This window comes from Trachemys scripta, chromosome 5, assembly GCF_013100865.1.
Source record: "Trachemys scripta elegans isolate TJP31775 chromosome 5, CAS_Tse_1.0, whole genome shotgun sequence".
Lineage (NCBI taxonomy): Eukaryota > Metazoa > Chordata > Testudines > Emydidae > Trachemys > Trachemys scripta.
This window is the reverse complement of record NC_048302.1, coordinates 90,830,297-90,855,731: the sequence shown is the minus strand read 5'-3', so window position 1 is coordinate 90,855,731 and position 25,435 is coordinate 90,830,297. Positions and strand designations below refer to the sequence as shown.

At 41.7% G+C, this 25,435-nt stretch overlaps 1 protein-coding gene across 2 annotated transcripts in view; it reads left to right on the top strand.

The window, feature by feature from the left end:
• The window catches only part of SLAIN2 (SLAIN motif family member 2), a 59,417-nt gene that overhangs the window by 17,578 nt on the left and 16,404 nt on the right, over positions 1–25,435 (top strand). Inside the window, exons 3-7 of one of the 2 annotated variants that reach the window (XM_034771537.1) lie at positions 10,490–10,654; positions 11,890–12,051; positions 13,281–13,640; positions 15,342–15,479; positions 22,273–22,350. In XM_034771537.1, the coding sequence (XP_034627428.1) occupies positions 10,490–10,654; positions 11,890–12,051; positions 13,281–13,640; positions 15,342–15,479; positions 22,273–22,350 (903 nt within the window). The remainder of the gene's footprint in view (positions 1–10,489; positions 10,655–11,889; positions 12,052–13,280; positions 13,641–15,341; positions 15,480–22,272; positions 22,351–25,435) is intronic. The other variant, XM_034771538.1, reaches the window with a different exon arrangement.

Below are 25,435 nucleotides of genomic sequence, written 5' to 3'. Positions count from 1 at the left end.
AGATGTCAACTGCTGTTGGGTTAGGCAGAAGAAAGATTAATATAATTTAGAAAAGTGTGGTAAATTTGTGTGGAGAGGAAAGGAAAAACAGGAAATGTAGGGAAATATGTGGGGAAGAATATTTTTGTATATGTATCTTAAGAAAAGAGAGAGAGATGGAGGGAGAGAAGGAAGAGGCGCTGAAGACTCTATAGGAGATACCTATAAGAAAAGTGAATTAAATCAGGAAGGGGAAAAAATGTAAACCTCCCCAAAAGATGAATGTAATAGTAATATTTTATCTTCCTGATTGCAGTCTCATTTTATATGTATGTGAAATTATAGGCAGGACTGTTAGTACCACCTATTACTAATATTGCACAACACTTCCCAAAACCTTAACTTTGCCACACTTTGATCTTAAATTTTCCATTCTGGGTGTCTGCCTCTAGCTAAAATTTTGAAATTTGGCGTGGTGGTGGCCTTTGTAGCAGGGATATGCCTTTTGTCATCCCCATGAAAATCCAAGTATATTTGTTCAAGTTACATACCTTTGACAAATGTCAGTTCACATTTGCTAAATAGAGACTTTTCTGATTTTAGCAACTACAATCTCTGCAGATTCTATCCTCACTGAGCATACTTGAGCCCCTCACAGCTCCTAGTGCTTACTTGATTGTGCATGTTCCATCCCCACAGAGTAATTGAGCATGCTTCCTTCAGTGCAGGGCTATAGGGGCACAGCTGGAGTTTTCCTGTTCACAGCAATTCTGGGCTGGGGTAGGACCTGTCACTGGTACTGAGAGCAGGAAGCCTGTATCTCCTGTGTGATCAGTGACCCCTTCTCTTCTCCCCCTCTTCCACCCCTTGCTGGCACCTTGGCAGCATGAAGGAGGAAGTTGGATTTAATGCAGAGGGGGACAAAAGCTGAACTAGGGAGACAGAAAGGATTAGATGGGGACAAGTAGTCTAAGACTGCGACTTGACAGGGAATTGGAGGGAGAGACACTGGGACTGACTGGACAAAAAGACTGGGACAGGAGGCGGGGCTGGGGAGAAGAATTCTGGGAGCTGGTGTGGGAGGGAATGATGACTGGGATACTCTAGACGATGGGACTGGGTTTAGGAGCCAGTGGAAAGGAAGAGAGACAGGTTTTACAAGGAGCTGGGATTAGAAACCAGTGTGGGAGAGGGAAGATAGATCTGACAAGGAGCTGAGGTGCAGTGGGGGAACTAGGATTGGCTGGGCAAAGTGATTAGGACAAGGAGCTAGGGACTGGAGAGTCAGGTTGGATCAGTGGCCTGGGAAAGGAACCAGAGGAGAGGGGAGATAGATTAGACAAGAAGCCAGGAGTGGGAACTGGACTGGCTGAGCAAGGACTGGGGACATGGAGTTGGGACAGAAAGGGAAGCTTGGGACTCAGAGAGCCCAGAGAGGGAGACTTGGCTTGACTGAGCAGGGAGACTGGGATGAGACATTTGGAGGAGTGGAGTTGGGGCAGGGGATTGTGACAATGAGCTAGTTGCGAGGAAGTGTCAGGGACTGGTTGCAGGTAATGGGGCAGAAGAGTCTGTGTCCAGTAGAGCACACTCCCCTCCAGACCCTGGAATGGAACCCAAGGTTGCTGAATCTCACCATGCCTTGGCTGTCAGCAAATACCTGCGAAACTCACAGGTACAGTGGGTCTTATCTCCTTCTAGTCTAGTAGCCATGTTATGTGTGGTGGACCTAAGGGTTCTAACTGTGCTGATGATCCAGATAGGGGTCAATATGGTGCCACAAGTTGGAATTTATTAAAAATTCCATTTGCTTTTTAAAAAAACCTAGGAAATTGCGCACACAGTATGTTTAAAGAACATTATAATAAAGTTTCAAAATCAAGAACTCAAAAGTTAGGAAATGCTAGAATTAAGGCTGCTTGTGGAACTTTAAATCAGCCCCCTTGGGCACATGTAATTAAAGACTATCATAATACATGATTACATGTACCTAGCATGGACGACTTCTGCCCAAACAGTTCATTTGATCAAGTGATAAGCAACTGAAAATGGTTTTAAAATGGAAAGTGTTAAGCAGCCTCAGTAGGCAGTGCTACTAGCCCCACCTATACTATATAATATATATAATGTGAAATCGTCTATCCCTACATTGTGTATTAAACATATTGTGATTTTTTTTTTAATTAAAAAATGGCTGGGGAGTCTGTGGTGTATGTTTCAAGGGTGTTTCACTGTTGGGTTTCTACATGACTGTAGTGCATGAGTGTCACCTGCTTGGTCTTCTCTCGTGAAACAGTATTCTGTTTAAAGTATTCTGTCATTACTTTGCTCATAAAAATGGGTTATGCGGGTAGAGTAGAAAGGCTATCCAGGTGTCCTTACATCATCATGTTCATGTAAACCAAAACAGTCCTGGTGGGATTAATTTAAGACTACTAAATGATTTCTTGAGCCTCTCAAACTAGGAAGTGAAACGGATTCTATTTTAAAAAACTTGAGTCAGTGCCTGATAACAGAATGCTGGCATCTATTTGCATTTATAAAAACCTATTGCTTTTGCCTTTTTTTTTGTTTGTTTGAAAAAATGTCCCAAAACAAAAAGGGGCAGGGATGAGAGGTGGTATGGCAGTTTGGTGACAAGGGATGCAACTTAAATTGTGTTTTCATTGTGAAATCTTTGGGGCAGTTTTGTACAGTGCTGGGTATGTTGTCCATGCTTAAATATTTGTCATAAAAAGCAAGACTAGTATATGGTTCCTTATGTTGCACAAATCACTCTGGATATATGCATAACAACTATTACCACGTCACTCATGGAATGGAAAATCCATTTTTGAGTTAAGCATTGGACTTGTTTGGGGCCAGCTTTACACTTAATGACAGATTTTATTTCTGGTCAGTTTGAATTACTACTGAAGCTGCCAGAATAAGTTTGCCAGCCGTGATTTTCATTAAATTAAAAAGTTCTGGATTTCAGAAAGGTTGGCCATGATTCTGAAAACTGATCCATTAAAAAAAATTAGCTTAGGCATGAAATGCTAACGTACTTGAAAAAATCCTCTTGGGAATCTCATGATTTTTGCCAGAAGACAGGCGTAGATCAATTTGTTAATGTTACCTATCAAAAGTAGTTACTGTACATAGATTATGTATGTTTCCAAATGCAGACTTTTTTCTTTTCCTTGGGAGACAGGGATGGGGGAAGACTATACATTGTTCTCGGGAATATTCTGAAAGTTCATGTGGAGCGGTATTGTTCACCTGGATAAATTGTGACATGTATTAACAAGGAATTATAGGTGGGTCTGGTAGCACTGCTTATTAAGATGACCAGACTCTTCCCATTATAAAAAACTGTTTTCATTGTAACAAGAATACTTAGCATTATATAGCACTTTATATGTTCAAACCACAGTTCCCAAGGCTTCATATCAGTTGCAGCTTTGAGTGCTCAGCCCTTCTGCATATGAGACCTTAATTACTCAGTCATGAACCAGAACATTGAGGAACACACTGTGAAAAGTTTTAAGTGACTTGCTCAGTATTGCCTAGGAACTCTGGCAGAGGTAACAGTAGAATCCAGATTCTCATTGTGGCATTCAGCTACTTTAGCCATGAGATCATCCTTTATCTTCCTGCAGCCCCGTTTTATTCACTGACACCTTCCAACTTCTACAGCCAATGAAGCAGGGGCCCTACAGACAAGTTTCCTTCACTATCCAACCCTGAGTCATCTCCAGAGTAGGTTCATCCTGTACACCAGAGTTCCTTAGAGTGTGGGGCATGGAGGACCATTCAGGTGGGGGGGCACGGCTGGTGCCCAGCCCAACCCCCACATGGGCTGTAGGGGACCACCACCCAACTCTGCTCCTGGCCCTGGCCCCAGTTGCCAGCCCTGCACCCAGGATCCCCTTACCCCTGTCCATGACCCTCCCCCGGCCCCAAGCTCCTACCCATGGCCTGGGGGTAGGAGGTAGTGCAGACAGAGATAAGAGGGGGCATGACCCTGAACATTTTGGTGACCACTGCTGTATATAGAATGAGAGATTCTGTGGAAAGAATAGTATGTGACTATATAATTAGACTGTATCATAATCCATATGCGCAAGAAGGCCGAATTAAGATTGCACAGACACTCTTAATTTTGGCATTTCTTAATTTTTGAGCTCTTGATTTTGCAATCTAAACATTCTTTTAATATATCTTTGTGTGTGTATACAGTGTATATATATGTTTTAATACAGAGCAGGCCTGTTTTTACTATTTTGGCCTTTTACAGATGAACGGGGGATTGGGTTCACCTTTTTTTTTTAACACACAAGTGGTGGGCACTGTTTCTTTTGGCATGAGGATCAAGGTTCAGTTGGAACATAAAGGAGATCAGTTTTTACACTTGGATCGGGGAGATTCAATATCAAGAGAACTCTGGTCCATTTTATCAGAAGATTATCTGCTTAGAATTCCAGATGCTGTTCTAAATTAGATGCATTTTGTAATACAACTGCATTCGTTCTGTTCTAAACACTGTATTCTGTGAACTTGTATAAATAGAGTGGAAATATCGTAAAGATATTCTATTAAATTGGCCACCCTAATTCTGTAATCTCTTAAGTGATATTTGGCACTATTGTGATGTAAACTTTTAAGAATACAAACTTTCTGTCCTCGCACCTATTCTGAATACAACTGACAGTTTATGCATTTTAAAAACTTGAATGCTATTTTAATCCTGTGGCACCAGGTGTGGAAAACCCTTACTGAGTCTCTTGTAGCACCTCCTAACTTAAAAAGACATTGAGTAAAAGGAATTAAACAAATCCAGGTCAAGCAGTTCAGTGCATTAGAGCAGAGGGTCAGCCCTTTGCCCAGGTCCTTCATCACCACTGCTGTATTAGTATATTGATCACAGCCTTCTTTCTGCCTTTCACAGTTTCAGCAACAGCAGAATGCTACAGTTAGATCTTTGAGGAACATGAGGACTTTTACCTATGCCTTTTAAAAAAATCCCATATTTTTCAAGATTTTCATGTCTGTATAACTGTACTAGGATCTCACAAGTCAGCACATTGCGGGGGCCATCCTTGAATGTTTTGCAGTGCATATATATAGATTTTTTTTAAAAACTGATTGTAACCTTTCTTTGGCAAGAGTGCATAACTCCTAGTAGCCAGCTTAATTGCAGTTAAACTTAATTTAAAACTACGCATGATGAGACGCTCTTCACCTGCTATACTGTGCAAAATGAACACTTTAAGAAAGTTGATAATTCAGTTGTACTATGAGATAGAATACCTTCAATAGTCAAGGAGCTAGCTTTAAGAAGGGAAGTCAAATTTTGCCTTTTTTCCCTTGGAGTTTTCATTCATAGTGTAGTACAGGGGTCGGCAACCTATGGCACGCATGCCAAAGATGGCACGCGAGCTGATTTTTAATGGCATGCTGCTGCCTGCCCGAGTCCTGAGGACACACAGCCAGTGAGGGGCAGAGCCCGCATCGCCCCAGAAAGGAGCCACCTCAGTGGCCTGCCTATGGGCTCCCGCATCCCCTCACCTGGCGAGGAGCCCTGCCCGGGGGCGCGGAGGGGCCCGCTCACCTGGGCCGCCTTGGTATAGCTGGCCATGGTGGATTGGTGGCGCACTGGGGGAGCAGGCTTGCTGCCGGACCCGGTCCCGACTCCCAGCGGCAGTAAGCGGGGGCGATGGAGGCAGGAGAGGCCGGCAGCAGCAGCTGCGCCGGCTGCTGAGTGTCCCCGGGAGGAGGCGCCCGGCCGCGGCCATGGATTGGTACTTGCTCGGAGGAGCGGAGAGCCCTGCGGCCCGGCGGCGCTGAGTTCACAGTAGGTGTGGGTGGGCGGGAATCGGTGATGGCCAGAGAGCCCTGGAGCGAGGAGCTCACATACCGCGGGGTCATGCGCCGCCTGGAGCGGCTCCTCCAGACACAGCCAGAGGGGGAGACTCTCGCCGGGGGACACTAGTTGCGCTCGTGCGGTGCACCACGGGGCCCCGAGTGGGTGAGCCAGCTGGGGACCGCAGGAGTGGCGGGAGCCCTCTGCCCTGACCCCCCCCCCACATCCCCACCCAGCCCTCTGCCCTGATCCCTGCAGTCCCGCACACACCCCAGGTCCCTGCCCTGAGCCCTGTACCCCTCTCACACACACCCAGCCCTGACTCTGGCACCCCCACACATACCCAGTTCCCCCCCGCCCTGACACCTGCATCCCCTCACATCCCCCCAGCCCTCTGCCTTGACTCTTGCACCCCTCCACATACCCAGCACCCCCTCACCCTATGCACCCCCCATATCCTGACTCTTGCCCCCCCCCCCCCCAGCGCAACAAACAGGCGCCCGTGCGCCCCCCCCCCAACATTCCCACCTGCACTCCTCGCCCCAAATGGGAGCTGTCCAGGTAAGTGCCCCACACCCAAATCTCCTGCCCCAACCCTGAGGTTCCCTCCCTCATTCTAGCTCCTGGCCAGACCCTTCACCCCCAGCCCTGTGCTCAGTGCACTCCCACCCTCAGCTCAGTGCAGAGAGAGGAAGAGAATGGGCCAGAACCCGGGAGAAGGTAGGTACCTACTGTATGTGGGCAGGGCCAGGACCCCAGACCAGCAGTGGGCTGAGCGGGTCTGGCAGCCAGCATCCCGACTGGCAGGAGCTGGCAGATGGAACCCCTGAGCGGCACTGGGCTGTGGGGTCCCGGCCACCGGCCCCGCACAGCCCGCTGCCGGCCTAGGTGAACAGAACCCCAGACCAGCAGCGGGCTGAGCGGGCCGGCGGCGTAAGATCAACATTTTAATTTAATTTTAAATGAAGCTTCTTAAACATTTTGAAAACGTTGTTTATTTTACAATACAACAATAATTTAGTTATATAATATATAGACTTATAGAGAGAGACCTTCTAAAAAACATTAAAATGTATTACCGGCACGCAAAACCTTAAATCAGAGTGAATAAATGAAGACTCGGCACACAACTTCTGAAAGGTTGCCGACCCCTGTTGTAGTAAGATGAGTTAAGTTAGAAGATTAATTTCCTAATCAAAGTGTAATGCATGTATTCAACTACAAATAGACTACCTTTTTTAAGCGGACACACTTGAACAGGTATAATAGATCAATCTGAAGTAATCATAGCTCTGGGATGTTTACATCCTGTTTTTCAGTGACCTGAGATGTAGTGCTATCTAAGTAGTTAAGTATACTGTGAACTTAATCTGAAAACAATATACCCCGTATATATTCGTTCATTAGCCCATTCGTTTATAAGCCGACTCCACAAGATGGTTAGGTAAAAATAGCAAAAACTGTATGACTCTTTCATAAGCCAACCCTATATTTCAAGGGTTGGCAAACTTTGGCTCCCAGCCGTCAGGGTAAGCTGCTGGTGGGTTGGGATGTTTTGTTTAGCTCGAGCGTCTGCAGGCATGGAGCCCCGCAGCTCCCTATGGCCTGCAGCTCCCATTGGCTGGGAACAGCGAACTGCGGCCACATGGAACTGAGGGGCTCCATACCTGCCGACGCTCCAAGTAAACAAAACGACAGTGTATTAGATATTCAATTAAATGATTCCATAGAGTTTAAAATAATCTTATTTTGATGTAGACCCGTTTATAAGTTGACCCACGCTCTTTGATGCATCACATTTTTACCAAAAATATTCGGCTTATGAACGAGTATATACGGTAACCTTGGAGCCACTCAAGATTCAAACTGAAAAAATTAGGCTAAAAAGCAGGGACATAAGAAATGTCCTAATAAGAACTGCTAGGTTGTGGAATAACCTTGCAACAGTAGAGGTGGAGCCCAATTGACTGGACAAAATATTAAAAACAATAGCAAATACACAGAAGTGAACAATCCTGCACTACTGGGAGGAAAAACTCTATTGTACTTGTCCAAAATATACTCGTCCACTATAAGCTACAGCATGTTCAGCAGCTAATGTAGGCTAACTATAGTGTGATAACTTTGATACATTAAACATTTATTTGCCCTCATGAGCAGAGAGAGTTTCTGAAGCAAGAATAATATCTTATAAAATTTTGCTATTTGAACAGATATTGATCACAAATAAGCAACCATTTGACCTCTCTGAGGCATTTCACCCCAAAATATTACATTCCTCTTACACCAACATACAAAACCCAGAGGAAGTAACGCTGGCAGCAAGGACAGTTTACTCTTAATTAAACAATGTTTCTGTGTAAATTTTGCTGCTGTAGCAGTGCACTTTAATTATTTCAATAAAGAATCTGTCACTTACCCCTGGTTATATTGTTTCTGATACCGAGGTATAATAGTAGTATATCTTCACCATTCAGCTTTATCTGAAGCTTTTTCTTTTGTGCAAAATAAATAAATATTCAGATAGACTTGAGCAGTACTAAGAACGGTGTTTTGTTTAGGGTTTTTTTTTTTTTTACAGTAAAACATCTGGGAGTTAACGTGTTAGTTTTTTAGGTATACACGGTGCCACGAAACTCTGGAGACCTCATTTGAATAATTGTGAATCATCTTGCTTTTCAACCAAACTATTTGCAGTTTTATGATCTTTCGAGATTTGAGTGACACTTGTCACCACAGCCTTATTTTGTCATTCTTCTGTAGCATGAAGGTACTTTAAGCCTCAGGTAGGGTAGAGGTCTTTATGGATGACAATTTAGTGGCAGTTCTGTAATGTGGGTCATGCAAATACTACTTTTTAAAATATTCTGTGTACACTTCTGAAGTGCTTTGAATTGTAGTCAAGTCACTTTGAATCCTAGACAAAGGTAGACTTGATTGAAGAATTTCCCTTTAGATCAGATGATGATATTGTGTTTAAGAAGTAATGACACCACTAGGGGAGACAAAGAGCTGTGGTGTCTCAATGTGCATACAGTTTGCAACTGTACATCTTTCATCATACCCAGATGGTTTCATTAATATACAATCCGAGTGATTAGCTAAGGCAGGGATGGGCAAACTATGGCCCGGGGGCTGCATCTGGCCCTCCAGATGTTTTAATCCAGCCCTCGAGCTCCCGCTGGGTAGTGGGGCTTACCCTGCGCTCCAGCCAGGGAGTGGGGTCGGGGGCTTGCCCTGCTCCGCACGGCTCCTGGAAGCAGCGGCATGCCCCTCCTCCGGCTCCTATACGGAGGGGCGGCCAGGTAGCTTTTCATGCTGCCCCTGCAGCTCCCATTGGCCAGGAACTGCGGCCAATGGGAGCTGCAGGGGCAGTGCCTGTGGATGGGGCAGGCACAGAGCTGTCTGGCTGTGCCTCTGCATAGGAGCTGGATGGGGGACATGCTGCTGCTTCTGGGAGCTGCTTGAGGTAAGTGCCACCCGAAGCCTGCACCCCTGACCCCCTTCCGCGCCCCGACCCTCTGCCCCAGCCCTGATCCCCCTGCTGCCCTCAAACCCCTCGCTCCTAGCCCAGAGCACACTCCTCACTCCCAACCCCTCATCCCCAGAGCCCGCACCCCCAGCTGGAGCCCGCACACACCCCCGCACCCCAACCCCCAATTTTGTGAGTATTCATGACCTGCCATACAATTTCCATACCCAGATGTGACCCTCGGGCCAAAAAGTTTGCCCACCCCTGAGTTAAGGGCTTGTATAAGAGCTGGATGAGGCTCAACTAGAATGAGAATAGAAGGTTATTCTGGTAGGCTGCCATTGACTCCTTTGACTGAGGTATCCTATTACTCACTTTACTTCTGAAGGTCTTATTATATACATGCAACTGGTTTTTTGGATGTTGAGGGCAACAGCTGTAGAGCAAAGACCAAGAGCGCTTTTCCTGTTTGTACTTTGGAAAGAAAAAGGTCACAATTTTCTTGTCAATGAGAGCATGTTTTGGCAGCCAGAACTTTGTCCTTCCCAAGTGCATCATGAATTGTGTATGGTTGCTTCAGAAGCCTGCTTAACTAGTACCAAATGCAGTTGCCCTCTTGCTTAGCAACCCTCTTTGCATGGATATGTGCCGTGGCTTCCATTTTGCTTGTGTGCAATTCAAGTTGGTTCACCTTAACCTTTTCTGTCCTGAGTACCTTAGAGACTGCTTTTATATTTGTTACTATAGCAGTTAACAATAGTCAAGGTGCTTGAGCCTGTCCTGTAAAAAGGGGGAAGCCTAGAGTCTGGTATTTTATGAAAGAGTTTGCTTCACTTTTCCTTTCCACCCCCACAGTCTGAGCTATAGGGCACTCTACAAGGCTTATCTACTGGTCTTTAGAAGCGGAGGTGAGTTAAGTGGTGTGGATTTAGTACTATTGAGTTGGGTGAGGAAAACTTGTTAGGGGTTATTATTCTCTCATTTTTTGGGTGTATTTTTTATGATTGTATGTGTCTGGAACCTAAGATAGGCACTTCTTGTAAACCTAAAAACACAATGTTTTTCTGGTGACTGAATTGTTTTACTTGAATTGCCTAGTAACATAATCATGTTGAATTACTTTAAATACTACTGTATCTATGTTGATCTTCACCAACTCCTTCAATGTGGCTTTTTTCCCCCTTTTCATACAGTCCTCAAGAGACCGAGTTTGTACAGTAACCCTTTCAGTGCGGTCAGTTACACAAGCCCTTATAGTCCAAATGCTAGCAGCCCCTACAGCAGTGGTTTCAACTCGCCTTCCTCAACACCAGTGAAACCCCCTTTAGTGAAACAGCTCGTATTTCCTGGTAGCTCAGGTAAGTTTCTGTTCTAAAAACATTGTGTGCTCTTGAGTTGTGGGTTGGAATAGTAAGGACTTAAAGCTTATGTGGATAAGAAAAGATAATATACTGTACTAACAACTTGAGTTTCAGTAGGAAGCCTGCATCATATGTAAGATACTAAATTTATAGGAAAAGTATTTGGCCAGCTTATTTTGGTATGAGGTATAGTTATGCTGTTTCCCTCTGGGTCTTTTCTGTACTAGTCAAGTACCGTTACATGGACAAATAATGCATGTAACTTAATTGTATGGATATGAGTCATATTGCATTTATTAAAAGGTTTGGTGCAGCTTTTTGGAATGTATGTTTATAATGGTTATCTGCACTAATATGGCTGCAAAGCCTACAATTCTCTTATACACTGAGGCACTGGTATAGGCAGCATCAGTGCAGGGGTGTAGAATCTTGTGGTACCCTATAATCTTGGTGTGAAGTAAGTGTGTGCGTGTGTATGAAAGGTATGTCGTGAAACTGCAGTCTGACACGCACACAATAACCTTTGACAGTTTTTTGCCTTTATCTTTGGCTTTTTGACTGTCAGTTTCTCTGGGACATCAGCAGACCTATTGGAGAATGGGGAAGACATCGGAAATGTGAAAGACTTTCTAGCAGCTTGTACAGTTCGGCAAATGTTGATTAATAGAACAACTTTAAACAAATAGTATTGGTTACTGGATGTATAAAAAAAGATTTTTTTTACCTAAGTTACATAAGTATTAAATTCCAGTTACATATTTAAGATTGTAAGTTAACACGTTGCATATGCAGTTATCAGCAAATCTCTTGAAGTTTACCTCTTGAAAATAAAATCTCTTAAAGTTTATAAAGTCATAGATTCTAAGACCAGCAAGGACCCCTGTAATAATGTAGTGTGCTCTCCTGTATAACACAGGCCATAGGACTTCCCCAAAATAATTCTGGTTTAAACTAGAGCACATCTTTTAGAAAAACATCCAATTTTGTGGAGAATCCACCACAATGCTTGAAAATGGTTTCAATGGTTTATTACCCTCACTACTTTAAAAAAAGCCTTATTCCCTGTCTGAGTTTGTCTAGTGAATTAGTTGTTTTGATAGATAGTGGGACATCCAGTCTTTCATCCACTAGTAGCCACCGAACTACTATGAAAAACTAGTAGCTACTGAGCAATTGAAATACACTGCAGTGTATTTTGTGGGTTTTACTTTAATTTCTTTATTCTTGTACAGGTCATTTTAAAAGTTCAGCAGATAGAAATCCTTCACTAAGCCCACAGTCCTCTATAGACAGTGAATTAAGTGCTTCAGAAATGGATGAAGACTCTATTGGATCAAATTACAAGCTAACTAATGTCACAGATGTGCAAATTCTAGCTCGGATGCAGGAGGAAAGTAAGTATTTTGCATACTGAAAGGCAACTCTTCTTTGATTACATAATTCCTTTAAACTTCAGCTGCAGACATTTTTAACTTTCTTACGCAGCAATGGGGGAAGAATGGTAGAGGAGCGAGCAGGAGTTGCTGAGACTTATCAAATAGATGGCCCTAATGGTAAAGTTAGAGCAATGAACTACTACATGGGAAAACCAGGTTTGAAATGGTCCCCCAAACTTGTACTTTGGGCAGAAGTCCTTAAAAGGTGGGTGAGGCATTGCACACTAAGTTGTTGGAGGGGATGGGGATGGAAAATAGGTATAGGTTTTATGCAGTTCTGCAAACTGTGGCACTTTCTGTAACATGACTGGCTGATCCTTTTGCCTTCTGGTTAGAGGAGGATAAAGTTGCTGTAAGGAGTTGGATTTAGAGGTAAGGGGCAAAAGAAATACAGGCAGACAGGAGAGGCAAATTGATAGCCCACAGTGGACTTTTTTTAAATGCTAGTTGGACTCCCCTATTATCCTAAGTCCCTTCTTCAGGGGACAAGTACTGCTTTAGCATGCATCTGGCTTGGTGAGCTCAGTGCTCAAAGCCTGGAGAATAAATTCTTTTGTTTGTCCACAGAACAGGTACAGATGTGAAAAGCAGTCATGCACTTGATGTAGTTTTGATGTAGCCTTTGTTCAGCCTTTTGTCTATTTTGTTTTTAGCTTCTGTGGAGATTGCCAAAGGTGCTAATTATCATGGTTACTAATCTACCAGAATAGTTCTCAAACTGGCTTGTGGCCCACTTGCTGGTGGTCTACGTATAAAGCTGGCTGATCACACAGGTCTTACTTCCAGTTGCTTATTAGTGCTGTTAGTAAGAAATACATTTAATATTCTTTCTAATATTATTTTTCTAGGTAAGTAATTGCTGTAGTTGTCAGTGTTATGATGCAGATATAAGGGGGAGGTGAGCAACCAAAAATATAAGATGTGGTCCACACTATGGAAAAAAACAAGATTGAGGAACCCGTCACAGGAAAGGGACAGAGATCAGCTCCTTATTTCACATAGGCTACCAACTATCAGATAACTTTGTTAGTACAGATCTGGGATGAAATGGAATCCTCAAATAAGAGGAACTAGGATTTGCTAAATATGACTTTGAACTTGGGGTAGGTATTTGTATACATCATCTATATAGTAGTATCCATTTCTAGTCTAAGATAATCTGTAAACAACGTTCTTACTGTTGTCAGGTCTCCGGCAGGAGTATGCAGCCACTACTTCTCGACGTAGTTCTGGTTCCTCTTGCAATTCTACAAGACGAGGTACGTTTAGTGATCAGGAACTTGATGCACAGAGCTTAGAGGATGAAGAAGACAGTACACATCATGCAGTGCATCCGGCTGTTAACAAGTTCTCACCATCGCCACGCAACTCACCATGGCCCTCACCAAAGCAGTCTCCCAGGAATTCTCCTCGTTCTCGATCACCTGCTCGAGGTCTGGAATATAACAGAGTGTCACCCCAGCCTATGATTAGCCGCTTACAGCAACCTCGTCTTTCGCTTCAAGGCCATCCTACAGACTTACAGACTAGCAATGTCAAAAGTGAAGGTAAAGAGCTTTGTCTCAATTGTGTGCACTGAGCACTAATGTAGTAGTATAGTGTTGTAAATAAATGTAGAGCTCGGTTTGCAATGTGAGTGATCAATAACTTGTGGCAAACCAGGTAAACCTAAGCTATCCAAAAAAAAATACAAAGGCTCATGGATACCAATGGGACTTGAGAGCTCTCACACTTGTATTTTTTACTTCAGTCCAGTGACATGAGGGATTATATACCTATTTCCTGCATCTGACTGACTGTATTTCTTCTAAATCAGGATGGCCCAGTGAACAGCCACTCATCCTGATAAAACAGCTGTCCTCCCACTCCCATCTAAAGCACTTCTCACTTGGATGAACTCCAGCATTACTTGGGTTGGGGACATATGGAGCAGCTAATGAGTTCTGTCCTAATCCCTGCAGAGCATAGAAGCTCCACAGGGACAAATAACCAAGGTGCTGCGATACTTTAGTGGATGTGGTATTAAAACCTAGCTAGAATCCCCAGAACAGGGAAATGCCATGAGTTGGGAAGGGAAGGTCTTTCCAGTCCTTCTATTCAACAAGTTGGCAGGGGTATGAGTATGGGCATTCCCTGAAGATGACCGTCTCAAACTATGGCTCTGTTAAATTGAGTCTAATGTACAGACAAAAGATACTTACTTAGGTTATGTCTACACTGTGCACCCTACAACAGCGCAGCTGTGCCGCTGCAGCCACACTGCTGTAAGGTGCACAGTGTAGCCACTCTTTGTTGCCAGGAAAGAGCTCTCCCGGCGACAAAATAAAACCACCCCCAACAATGGGCAGTAGCATTGTCGACAGGAGAGTGGCTCCTGCTGATGAAGCGCTGTCCACACTGGTGCTTTTCGGCATTAAAACTTTTGGTGTTAGGGGTGTGTTTGTTTTATTTTTTCACGTCGCTGAGTGACAGAAGTTTTAACGATGAAAATGCCAGTGTAGAAATGACCTTAGAAAGCTGTTAATTGTTTAAAATGCAGATTGGAAACCTATGTAAGAATATGCACTTTTGTGTAATGTGTTTAATGGCTTGGACTTTAGTTTTTGAATTTTAAAGATCCCATGGTGCTCTTTGCAAAAACACAAGTGTTAGCCCTGGCATCTTGGCACAAATTCCATTCTGGATAATTGTGCCTAGCTAAAACTATATGCAGTTTCAGTTAGTGTCTTGTCAAAATAAACTGTACTGTTAAGTAACGACCATGTTTCACCTCAGATGATTGCACTTCAGTAGTAGGTGGAATGAATCTTTTTTTTTTTTTATTTATATATATATATTGGAAACTAATTATATAATACTTTTTCAAAAACTGTTACTTAGGCATAAATTGATGGGAAAAATTACTATGGTCAAACATTGTGTAATATATAGTACAAAAAATCATAGGTTCACAATGCAGATAATCTTTGAGTTTCAAAATCAGCTATATTTCTGACTTGCACACAGCAAAATTGCTAAGTATTTGGGAAGAAAATACATGCAGAATATTTCATACGTGAGGCATAAGAAAATAATTATGTAATCTGTAGAACAGTAGAATGGTCTAAATAGTATTTAGTTTTTAATTTGCAGTGCAGTTTTATACTGCAAAATTAATTTTCAGATCAGTTTTTGAAGAACGTCAGTTATGTTGTCAGTCTTCTGCATCAGATTGTACGTTGTGTCTTTGTATTGTTTTTTTTATACAGAAAAACTAAGGCGTAGTCTTCCAAACCTGTCCAGGACATCTAACATCCATGCTGAGTCTGTGAAAAACAGCAGAAGTGATTCAAATTTTCAAGTGCCAAATGGAGGAATACCTCGCATTCAACCTCAGGCTTCAGCCAGTAAGTATCTTTACAGTGATGCTGTAAACCCATATTTGGAATTAGATTGAAAGCAGTAACATGTGTTTACATTTTCATGGTAAAGAGAACCATTTCAGAAAGAACTACACATAACATTAGCCTTGATGTTTAGTCAAGTCTGAGATCAGGTTATATATAAATGCCAAATCTGACAGGAAAAAAAACCCAGGTTGTTTCCAAGGTTAGCACTTCTCTTCCATTAAAATTATGTATGTGCCTACTATTGTCCAAGTTATTTTTCATAACTTCTTAATATTTTCCTCACCCTCTTGAAGTTTCCACAAAAACTTGAAATTGAAGAGATTTCCCCTCTTTTTCCCTTAATTGTGTGTGAGATTGCTTGTAATTGTTGAAATGCGGCATTAGTGCTGTATTTTCCTCCATAAAATAAAATGAATACTGATGAAGAATTACATGAACTTTGAACTGATGAGAGAACATCAGTTGTTACGTATATACAAAATATGACGGTCCCTTTTTAAAAATGATATATTTAATATTTTGGTATATTCTGGTACATGTGTTTAGTATACATACACTTAAGAATAGAGTACTGTGGAAACCATTTTTATTTACTATAATTAGAGAACTTGTACAGTGCTACTTTGTACTGTTGCATTTTCTTTTCAAGATTTTATGAAAACTAACTTTCTGGTTTTCTTCACCTTTTAATTATATTGCAGTACACAAAAATGAGGTAAATATGGTTTTTAAAGGATGCTGAAAGCTGATCTGAAATTACATCTATTTGTCTTGTTTTGGCTGTCATTTATCTCTCTTCCTCTGCCCTATCAGATGGGTCTCTTCTTTGTAAGCCAGTGAAGTAATGAAATGCAGGATATCAAAAATGCAAAAATCCATGCTCAAATAAAGGATTCTTGCAAGTTTCAATAAGTTTCAAGTAAAGGATGAAATGACTTTCAAATCCCCATTATGTGCACATACATTACTGTCAAGCAAAACCAACCTAATGCTCTGCGTTAGTTGTGGGAGGGTCATTAAGCTATGAACTGCAAGATTAGATTTTTATTCATATTGCAGGCCTCTCCTTAAAGGACTTACTACTTTAAAAAACAAAACAAAAGCAAATGTATTTTAAGGTGTAAGTCTAACAGTTCTGTACCTGTATCTTTTTAATCTTCAAATATTCATTCACAATTGGATGCTTCTACGATAATGTGATGACCATCTTTGTCTAAGCATTAAAGGTTTAATTTGTAGATTTTTAGTGTGTGAAATTCTAAAGGAAGGAAAACATGATCAAATGATTAAGGAAGAAAACATGAATTGTTATTTCAAGTTTGTTAGGCAATAAAACATTATTAGATACAAGCTTCTGAAATATGTGGTGTATATCCTTACTGGATTAATAGTTTGACTTAAAACTATTAAAGCAAGAAACTCAGTTGAAGAACTACTTCCACTGTCAGACAAACTATATATAAAATCCCATTAAAGTATATATTATCACACTGGTCTACAGTAAGTTAAAAAACAATTTGATAGCAGCTCTCCTAAGGGAATATTTCAGTGGTAGTTTTAATTGTTTAAGAACGTTGCATATTTGTAAGAATTTAAAACAAAAGGAGGGTTTTAGCAAACCCATATGGGTTACTTGGGGGCAAAAATATTAATATTGAGCAAACTTGAAGGAAAGACTATATAAAACTTACTTGGCCAGGACACTTCTGATTGTTCACTATACAAGAGTTAAACTTTTCACAGCCTAGCTTGTATTGCTTAATCCTGCCATGAAGTCATAATATTGTGACTTCATGTTTAGCATGGTAATTAGACTGTAGGATCCAAAGTAATGGATGCCCATGTTTAAACAGTGTCATTAATTAACAGACAGATAAGAATTACGGAAATCATTAGATGAATTTTTTATATCCAATACTTGAACATTTTTTCAAAGCACAAAAGTCCATGTAGATTAACTGGATTTATATAAATTGGATTTCATGAATAAAGCCCAGACTTTTACCTCTTACAGTTTCCTGGCTCTTGTTGATGTTAGATCCTTGCTACTGAATATACAAACCAATGTTGTTGTTTTTTAAAAGATTTAGAATGTGAAGTAAATCTATTTAGGATGGTCTTGTGTGTGTACATACAAACATCCAGTTTTAAGTATTGAGTTCCTGGAATTCTGACCATTTCTGTATTTGAACTTCCATTTTTTCCCCATTGAGTTTGTATTTAACTGTTTCACTTTGGACAATTGCCACTGTTAAATTGTTGCAAAGTTTGTCATGTTCTATGAATATGTTTTCCTGTAGCAAGGACTTCTTGGGTTTTGAGATCCAAATCTTTCACTTGCTGGTCTTGCATGAGCTTAACCTTGCAAGGTTGCTACATTTCAATCTAAGGTCATTGCTTTTTCCTTGTTAAAGGCTGCTGTTCACTAGCTAATGTACATGCTCTGCTATGGCTGTATTACTGAATGTGCTGTGGATGCTGGCAATTGAAAATTAGTTGGGAATGCAGTAGGATCTCTAAATTGGCAACTACTCAGATATGTGATATGTTTGTTGAACAGGCAACTTTAGAGATGTGTAAGTGGAAGAAATGTACTTCCATACATGATCTTCCGTATGTGTAGTTGTACTGGGTATAAAGACAGTTACTCTGATAAATTCTTAACTGTAATCCAACTGAAAAATTATTTTCAAACAGTCTGATGCAGTCTAGTGTAAAGTCACCACTTAATCAGTCCATCTATAAGTAGTGTATTAGTTTCTATTTAAAACTGGCTAAATTACACATTCCTATTTGTAGCTATTTAAAACTCCCAAGTGATATCTAAAAAATCACTTTGTGAATGTAGATAAACTATGGAAGGAGTGTCTCTTCTTACTAGGTCTTAACTATCCATATTGTAATACTTAAGTTCCATATATCAAAGAACAAGCTCTTGCAAATATCTTTGGACCTTGGATTTTCAAATATTGTATAACTGCAGGAACAGAGTCACACATTCCTTTAGAGTTTGTCTCCCAAACCATGCAAACCTCTGAAAAGCTATTGGGGAAAACTTTTAGGGGGAGCTTCCAGATAGAGGACAGATACTTCTATTAAATCAAGTACATAATACATATCCTTGCACTTATATCAATGTATTAAAATTCAAATGTACTAGGTGAAATCCTAAAAGTGGAGTTAAACACACTTGGCTGTTGTTAATTCAGTGTGCCGCATCTACAGCTTAGTTGCCTACTTATCCTTTGATAAAGTGGCTGAAATCATAAATGGCTATGGTGAAGCTCTGTAGCACGCACAGAGGATAAAAAGAAAAATCAAACATTCTGATGCAAATAATGGCCTACATTACTATAGTTTTTGTGGATTTGGAATATTGCTTTAAAACTATTTGTTAGAAATCTGCATTGCACTTCAAAAGTGTGCCATCTGTGGCAGAGTACATTTAATAGTATACGTAGCATTTTACAAGTAGCATAATTGTAGGTGTAAGCTTTAAAGTTCAACTTTATGTAACCAAAACTGATAGAAATAGATGAAATATCTTAAATATTTTCATTGGATATTATATCAGATTACATTCTGCATATTCACCTAAGGGAAACTGCTTGTTTCCTCAGCTTTGCTCCCCTCCAACGCCTGAAATTCTTTTCAGTGATACTAGTACCGATAATTATGTAGTTAAATAATCTTCATGGAGTATATCAGAGAATTTGATCTGTAAATGGGACATCTGTTTTAAAATCTTACATATTGATCCACTAACCTCACTTGCAAATGAAATGTAAGTATCATGATAGAAAAAATCACTTAACTTCAATTCTAGTACCAGATCTTAATTCAAATCAGACAGTTAAACAAGATCAGAGAATCAGCAAAATTAATGGGTGGCTTCCGTACCCAAATATAAATAGGTTGAATAGTATATTAGGACATGGATTGGAAAAATAAATCTGCCTTTTAAATTCATTCTTGAGAAACTTTCTTCTGGAGCACACAAGAAGCTGCTGCTCTTGTCTTTGAGTGGTGTTATACAGCACAATGAGACTGAAAGTAAATGTGACTGAATCTATAAGAAACCAGTAGGCAGAGGCATAGATAAACGTGATGGGCTAGTGGTCTGTTATAGTTTAATTCCTAGATATGATTGTTTGGAAGCTTTTGTTCATTTCTACAATTAGAACAGTTGTGTGCTTTGTGATATCTTTTATCGCTTTTCTTGTTTGTGTAAATGGGGGTACATTGTATAAAAATGTTTTACAACCTAGAAATTAAGTTCAGCAAAGATTCCCAGTGAGTTTGTACGTCAGAAGCGGTGATGAAACCGTGTAGAGGTTGTGTATGTGCGTGTGAAGCTACACGCTTCTATCACAGAATGGGGTTCAGACTGGTTAGGCTCTAGCTCAGGCATAGGCAACCTATGGCACGTGTGCCGAAGGCGGCATGCGAGCTGATTTTCAGTGGCACTCACATTGCCCAAGTCCTGGCCACTGGTCTGGGGGGGCTCTGCATTTTAATTTAATTTTAAATGAAGCTTCTTAAACATTTTAAAAGCCTTATTTACTTTACATACAACAATAGTTTAGTTATATATTATAGACTTATAGAAAGACCTTCTAAAAATGTTAAAATGTATTACTGGAATGCGAAACCTTAAATTAGAGTGAATAAATGAAGACTCGGCACAGCACTTCTGAAAGGTTGCTGACCCCTGCTCTAGCTGGTACAAAGTATCACCACTGTTCTTTGAATTTATGAATTACAGAGCTAGCACCTTGTGTTATATTTATGAGCACTTCATTATTTTTTACTATTTTATGAAAGAATAGCAATTCTGAGTAAACATTTTTTATTATAGCATTTAAGACCAAGGCAAGAAGACATGTTAGCCAGCCATAAATTGAGATGAGGAAAATTATGCAATTTTCTGTTCTCTTCCTCCCTACTCAAAGAGCTATTGTAGATTTTGAAGTGGAAGAGGGCCCATGGAGATAATCTTACATTATGATTGAATATGAATGATTGTAAAGTTGGAGAAGTTAAAAGTATTTAAAAAATGTTACTAAGGTGCTAATTTTTTTCCCCATCAAAGTGCCACCAATTCTGGTGTTTGACTTGATGGAGAGTGCTGTGGGGCTTGGTGGGCAGGACAGGCTTGTATTCATATCTATCCTCCATCAGGGGTTATGCCAAGGATGGTAACTTAGGTCTGATCTACACCATTTTAGTACTGGTATAACTGTCAGGTAGGTATGTGTTTCTCCCACGCCCCCCAATAGTTACACTGATACAATTCCTAGTGTGGATGTAGTTATACCAATGTAAAGTTGCTATATACTGGTATAGCTTATTCCCATTCCTATATTACTTATACTGGTATAAGAACTTTGGTATAATTGCCGTACACACTGGGGACATTATACACTTCACACCAGTACACTGTAAATGGTGCAATTTTTGTGTGTAGACAAGGCCTTAGGTTTCAGTAGAGTCTACTCCCAGCTAGTGAAGATTGCTGTGAGAGTATACTGAATCTCTGAATTCCTGGCATGTTCCTTCCTGCCAAGCATCTGCTGCTCCTAGAACTTTGCTGGCTGGCTGTTGGCAAATGGTAGGTTACAGGGACCCTTTAAGGTACTAACACAGGGGCGAGCAGACTTTTTGGCCTGAGGGCCGCCTCAGGTTTTGTAAATTATATGGAGGGCCAGTTAGGGGAGGGGGTAATGGCCCGGCCCCCACCTCCTATCTGCCCCCTCCCAACCACCCCCCGGGACTCCTGCCCCATCCCCCCCCCCCGTCCCCCCCCCCCCAACCACAACCCTGAACTCCCCTGCCCTCTATCCAATCCCCCTTGCTCCCTGCCCCCTTACCGCACTGCCTGGAGCACCGGTGGCTGGCGGTTCTACGGCCATCCCGCCCGGCTGGACTCAGGCCATGCTGCCGCCGCCGCCACCAGTTAGGCTGGGCTCTGCAGCTGCCCTACCCCATGAGCTCACAGCCCTGCCACCCAGAGCATTGCGCGGGCAGCAGAGTGAGTGAGCTGAGGCTGCAGGGGAGGGGACAGCAGAGCAGGGGCCGGGGGCTAGCCTCCTGGGCCAGGAGCTTGGGGGCTGGGCAGGACGGTCCCGCAGGCTGGATGTGGCCCACGGGCCGTAGTTTGCCCACCCCTGCACAAACAGGACTAGTTTTTTTTTTGCTGAGATCTATTCTTGCAGAAGCCAGCAAAGCCCAATAATTCTGGAACATATATAAATTTGATGGCTGGCAATCCTGAATTTGATTGATTATTAGCTTGCATACATTTTTGTAAGTTTGAGCGGAAAGTCACCTTTTCTGAAAGTTTCTCTGCTTTAAAAGGAAAATTAACCTTGTTTTTTATCAAGTTAAATCTGACAGTCAGTCTTAGTTTCCATCTTTACTTTATATCTAATCTTGCACTGAGATTGCTGTGGCATGTTAGCTGGTGGCTTGTTCTCCCTTTGGTGTGTGTATTTTGCCTTCCTGGGTTTTTAGCCCTGCAAGAAACTTCTTTACTATTAAGGAATTTGTGCATTTTGCACCACAAAGTTTTTGACACTGTCCCTTTACAACCTTTTAATGCAGCAAGCACCACTTTAAAACAGAACACTTCACTTCTTCTTATAGAGCCATAACAGCTTTTGAAAACTGTTATTCACTTTACTAGCTGCTTGTTCCCTGATGCTTCACAAGCAGATGTGGTTCTATATCCCAAGTGAATTGAGTTGTGTTGTCTTTCTAGACAAATATAACACTTCTTATCTTTCAACAGCTATGCAAAGGCAGAAAAAATTGCCTCCTGCTGCCTTCAAAACCAAACAGTTTCTTCAAACTCCATCTACAAAAGGAGGTAACTAACTTACAGCCTCTTACCAAGTTCCAGCAAAACTCCGAAAACTGTTCACCTGTGTTAAATCTTGTACCTTTAATTTAACAAATACAAACAATTACATGTAGAGACTAACAGTAAATTGAGTTTAATATATCAATATAGCACAATCCTGTCTTGTCTGCTGTGGGCAGAAAGGTTTCTTGAGATATGATCCAAAGACTTATGACTTCAAACATAAGAAATAAATAAAAAAAAAAAATCAGTTCTGGATTAGCAAAGCTGATTTCTGAAGCCATATTCATTAAGGCTGCATTCATGAGATTAATTTTTAACACTGCGTTGTGTATTTTTTTTAAATTTCTCTTCTCCCTTTGCATTAGAAAAATGTCAACAATCATGACTGAAAAATTGTTGCCTTACATGTCTGTTAGAAATAGATGCTAGCCAATTAGTTACTCCTGAAAAAGTTCAAGTGTAGCAGCAATTTTTCTTAAGATATGTTGCAAAAATAACAATAATTATACATTTTTAGTCAGAAAATAGTCTAGAAAATATTAGTATAGTAGCTCTGGTTGTTTATGCTATTAATGGCTCAAGTACATTCTTGCCAGAAGAATCAAAATTTAAACTTAAATCCGACTGGACCAAACTTAATATCTGAGCCCTAATTAGTTGTTTTAAATTCTGGTGGGCTTGTACAAGACACTATCATCTCACTATGAAGGTATAACCAAAACATATATTTATTAAAGTGCAGTTGATTCTGTTGTCTCTATTAAAGTGCTGAAGATCCTAGTGCAAGACCATGCTTCACCTTAAAATTAAGTACATTAGAGAAGTCTCTATTGTAAAGTCACTTATTTTATATCAGTGACTGGAATTTTTTCATACCAAATACTCAATTGATCTTAAAACATATCTCTGACAATTAATAGTCAATACACAACTTAAAGCCACTAACAAGTTACATCATTGTATGCAGGAAGTTTTACTGTCTTCTGCCTTCCCCTTATTAATAGCACTTTCATCAACCTAATAAAATAAAATTTGCTCCAGATTCTTGTGGTTAATCATAAATATGTCTAACTGATCTGTTCAGAACATTTCCTAGCAACAGGGCCGGCTCTAGGATTTTTGCTGCCCAAAGCAAAAACAGTTTTGCCCCTCCTCCCCCGTTCCTTAATTACCCCAGCCCCGCCTCAACTCCGCCCCTTCCCCAAATCCCCAGCCCTGCCTCCTCCCCCCAGGCTCTCAAGCCTGGGAGGGAGGGGGAGAAGCAGCACCCGCGCTACGGCCACTCGGAGTCTTCCCCCCCTCCCCCAGGTTTGAGAGCCTGGGAGGGAGGGGGAGACCCTGAGCTGCTGCGGCATGCGAAACAGCTGATTCGCTTGAGAGCCTGGGAGGGAGGGCGAGTAGTGGCGCGCGAATCAGCTGTTTCGCGCGCCGTGGCAGCAGCAGCGGAGGTGAGCTAGGGCGGCCGGGGCACATTTTTAGGGGTGGCATTTTGGCGCTGGCCATGCCGCCCCTAAAAATGTGCCGCCCCAAGCACCAGCTTGTTTTGCTGGTGCCTAGAGCCGGCCCTACCTAGCAATATCAGGAATTTCACTCAATCTTGAGGATAACTAAAGAACTGAACTCTTTTTGCGAGACCTCTTTAGTCAGTCACCTGGATTGGAATAAAACTGCCAATGTTTCCTGAACAAAAAATTTTAATGCAGTCTTTCTGGCTAGCCATTTCCTTCTAGTCCTAATTCTGGATACTTCCCAGATTTTCTAGAGAGAACTGGACAGAATACTTATCAATCTGGAAATGTTGGAACCTGTAGAGGAATTTAGTAGCTTCTCTTGCTTGGGGTTTGAAGTGGTTTCTTTTAATTAGACTGTCAAAAATAAAATTCTAAAGCCCAAAGTTTAAAACACTCTAAAGTTTCTTATGCTGTCTTAGCATTCTAGGATCTTCATGAAAAGAGATCAAAACTATCTTCCATTTTGGTCTATAGATTTTTTTCAAGTAGTGTCCCTATAGGTACTTCACTGTATCTGTAACTGCGCCGCTGCGCCTCTGGTCAGAGACTTTAGGTAGCAGTGTCCATTCAGCCCACACGTGCGCTGGGTCCCTCCCTCATGGTCTGCTTCAAGGCTGCATGAGGGAACCCCTCAGTTCCTTCCTTTGGCCTCAAACTGAGGGAGCAGTTGTCCCTTCCTTATCTGCATAAGTAGTAGTTGTTTTGGGTTCTTTTGTTCTTAATAGTTAGTGTTTCATTACCCCATTGCTTTAAAAAAAAGAAAGGGATCTTTAGTTTGTTTTTACCCTTTTTTGGAGGATCCTCCCCTTTCTTCCCTCAGGGTGTTTAGAAATCATTCTAACTACTTTCAGTTAAAAAAAGAATAGGAAGAAAAAGAACATCTCTTCTGTATTTTTCACAGTTAGGAGAGCTGGGCATTTTCTCTAACTTGAAGAGGTGCCTTTCCTGCAAGGAGATGATTCCAGTAACAGACACACACTCTCACTGTGTCCGAGGTAGTCCCATTTCCCTCAGAAGTGCTCCCTCTGCCAGCAGCTAAAGGCAAGGTTTCGTAAAAACTGGGAGCTGAAGTGAAAACTCCTCCTTATGAAAAAGGCACTTCAGCCAAGAGGGGACTCCGGTGCCAACCCTGGCTCATCCCCAGAGCCTTCTACTTCAAAAGGGTAGAGTTGTGAAAAAACCCGCAGACTCCCCCCTGTAAAGGCTCGAGCTCGACAAAAAGGGCTCCAAGCCATTGACCAGCTAGAGGGGTTCCCCAGCATGATCGGCCACTATGGCACCCAGAGGATGTCATTTTCATGGCCTCTCGCTGTGGCCTGCTGTCACAATACAAGGGACCTCCCCAGTTCCTTCAAGCTGACCTGCAATCATGGTATGGACTTCCTTGGGCACCCCCACCACCCATGCCCTTACCTCCCTAATGGCCTTATTGGGATCCTTTTGTGATGTACACAGCCTACGTATTGAGGGCATACAGTGTCTTTCAGAGAGAGTTCACCAGATGGTCCCCTATAGCATCACTGTCCAGAGCTCCTGAGCCAGAGGTGGAGGAAACTTTTGAAGACCAGGAAAAAAAG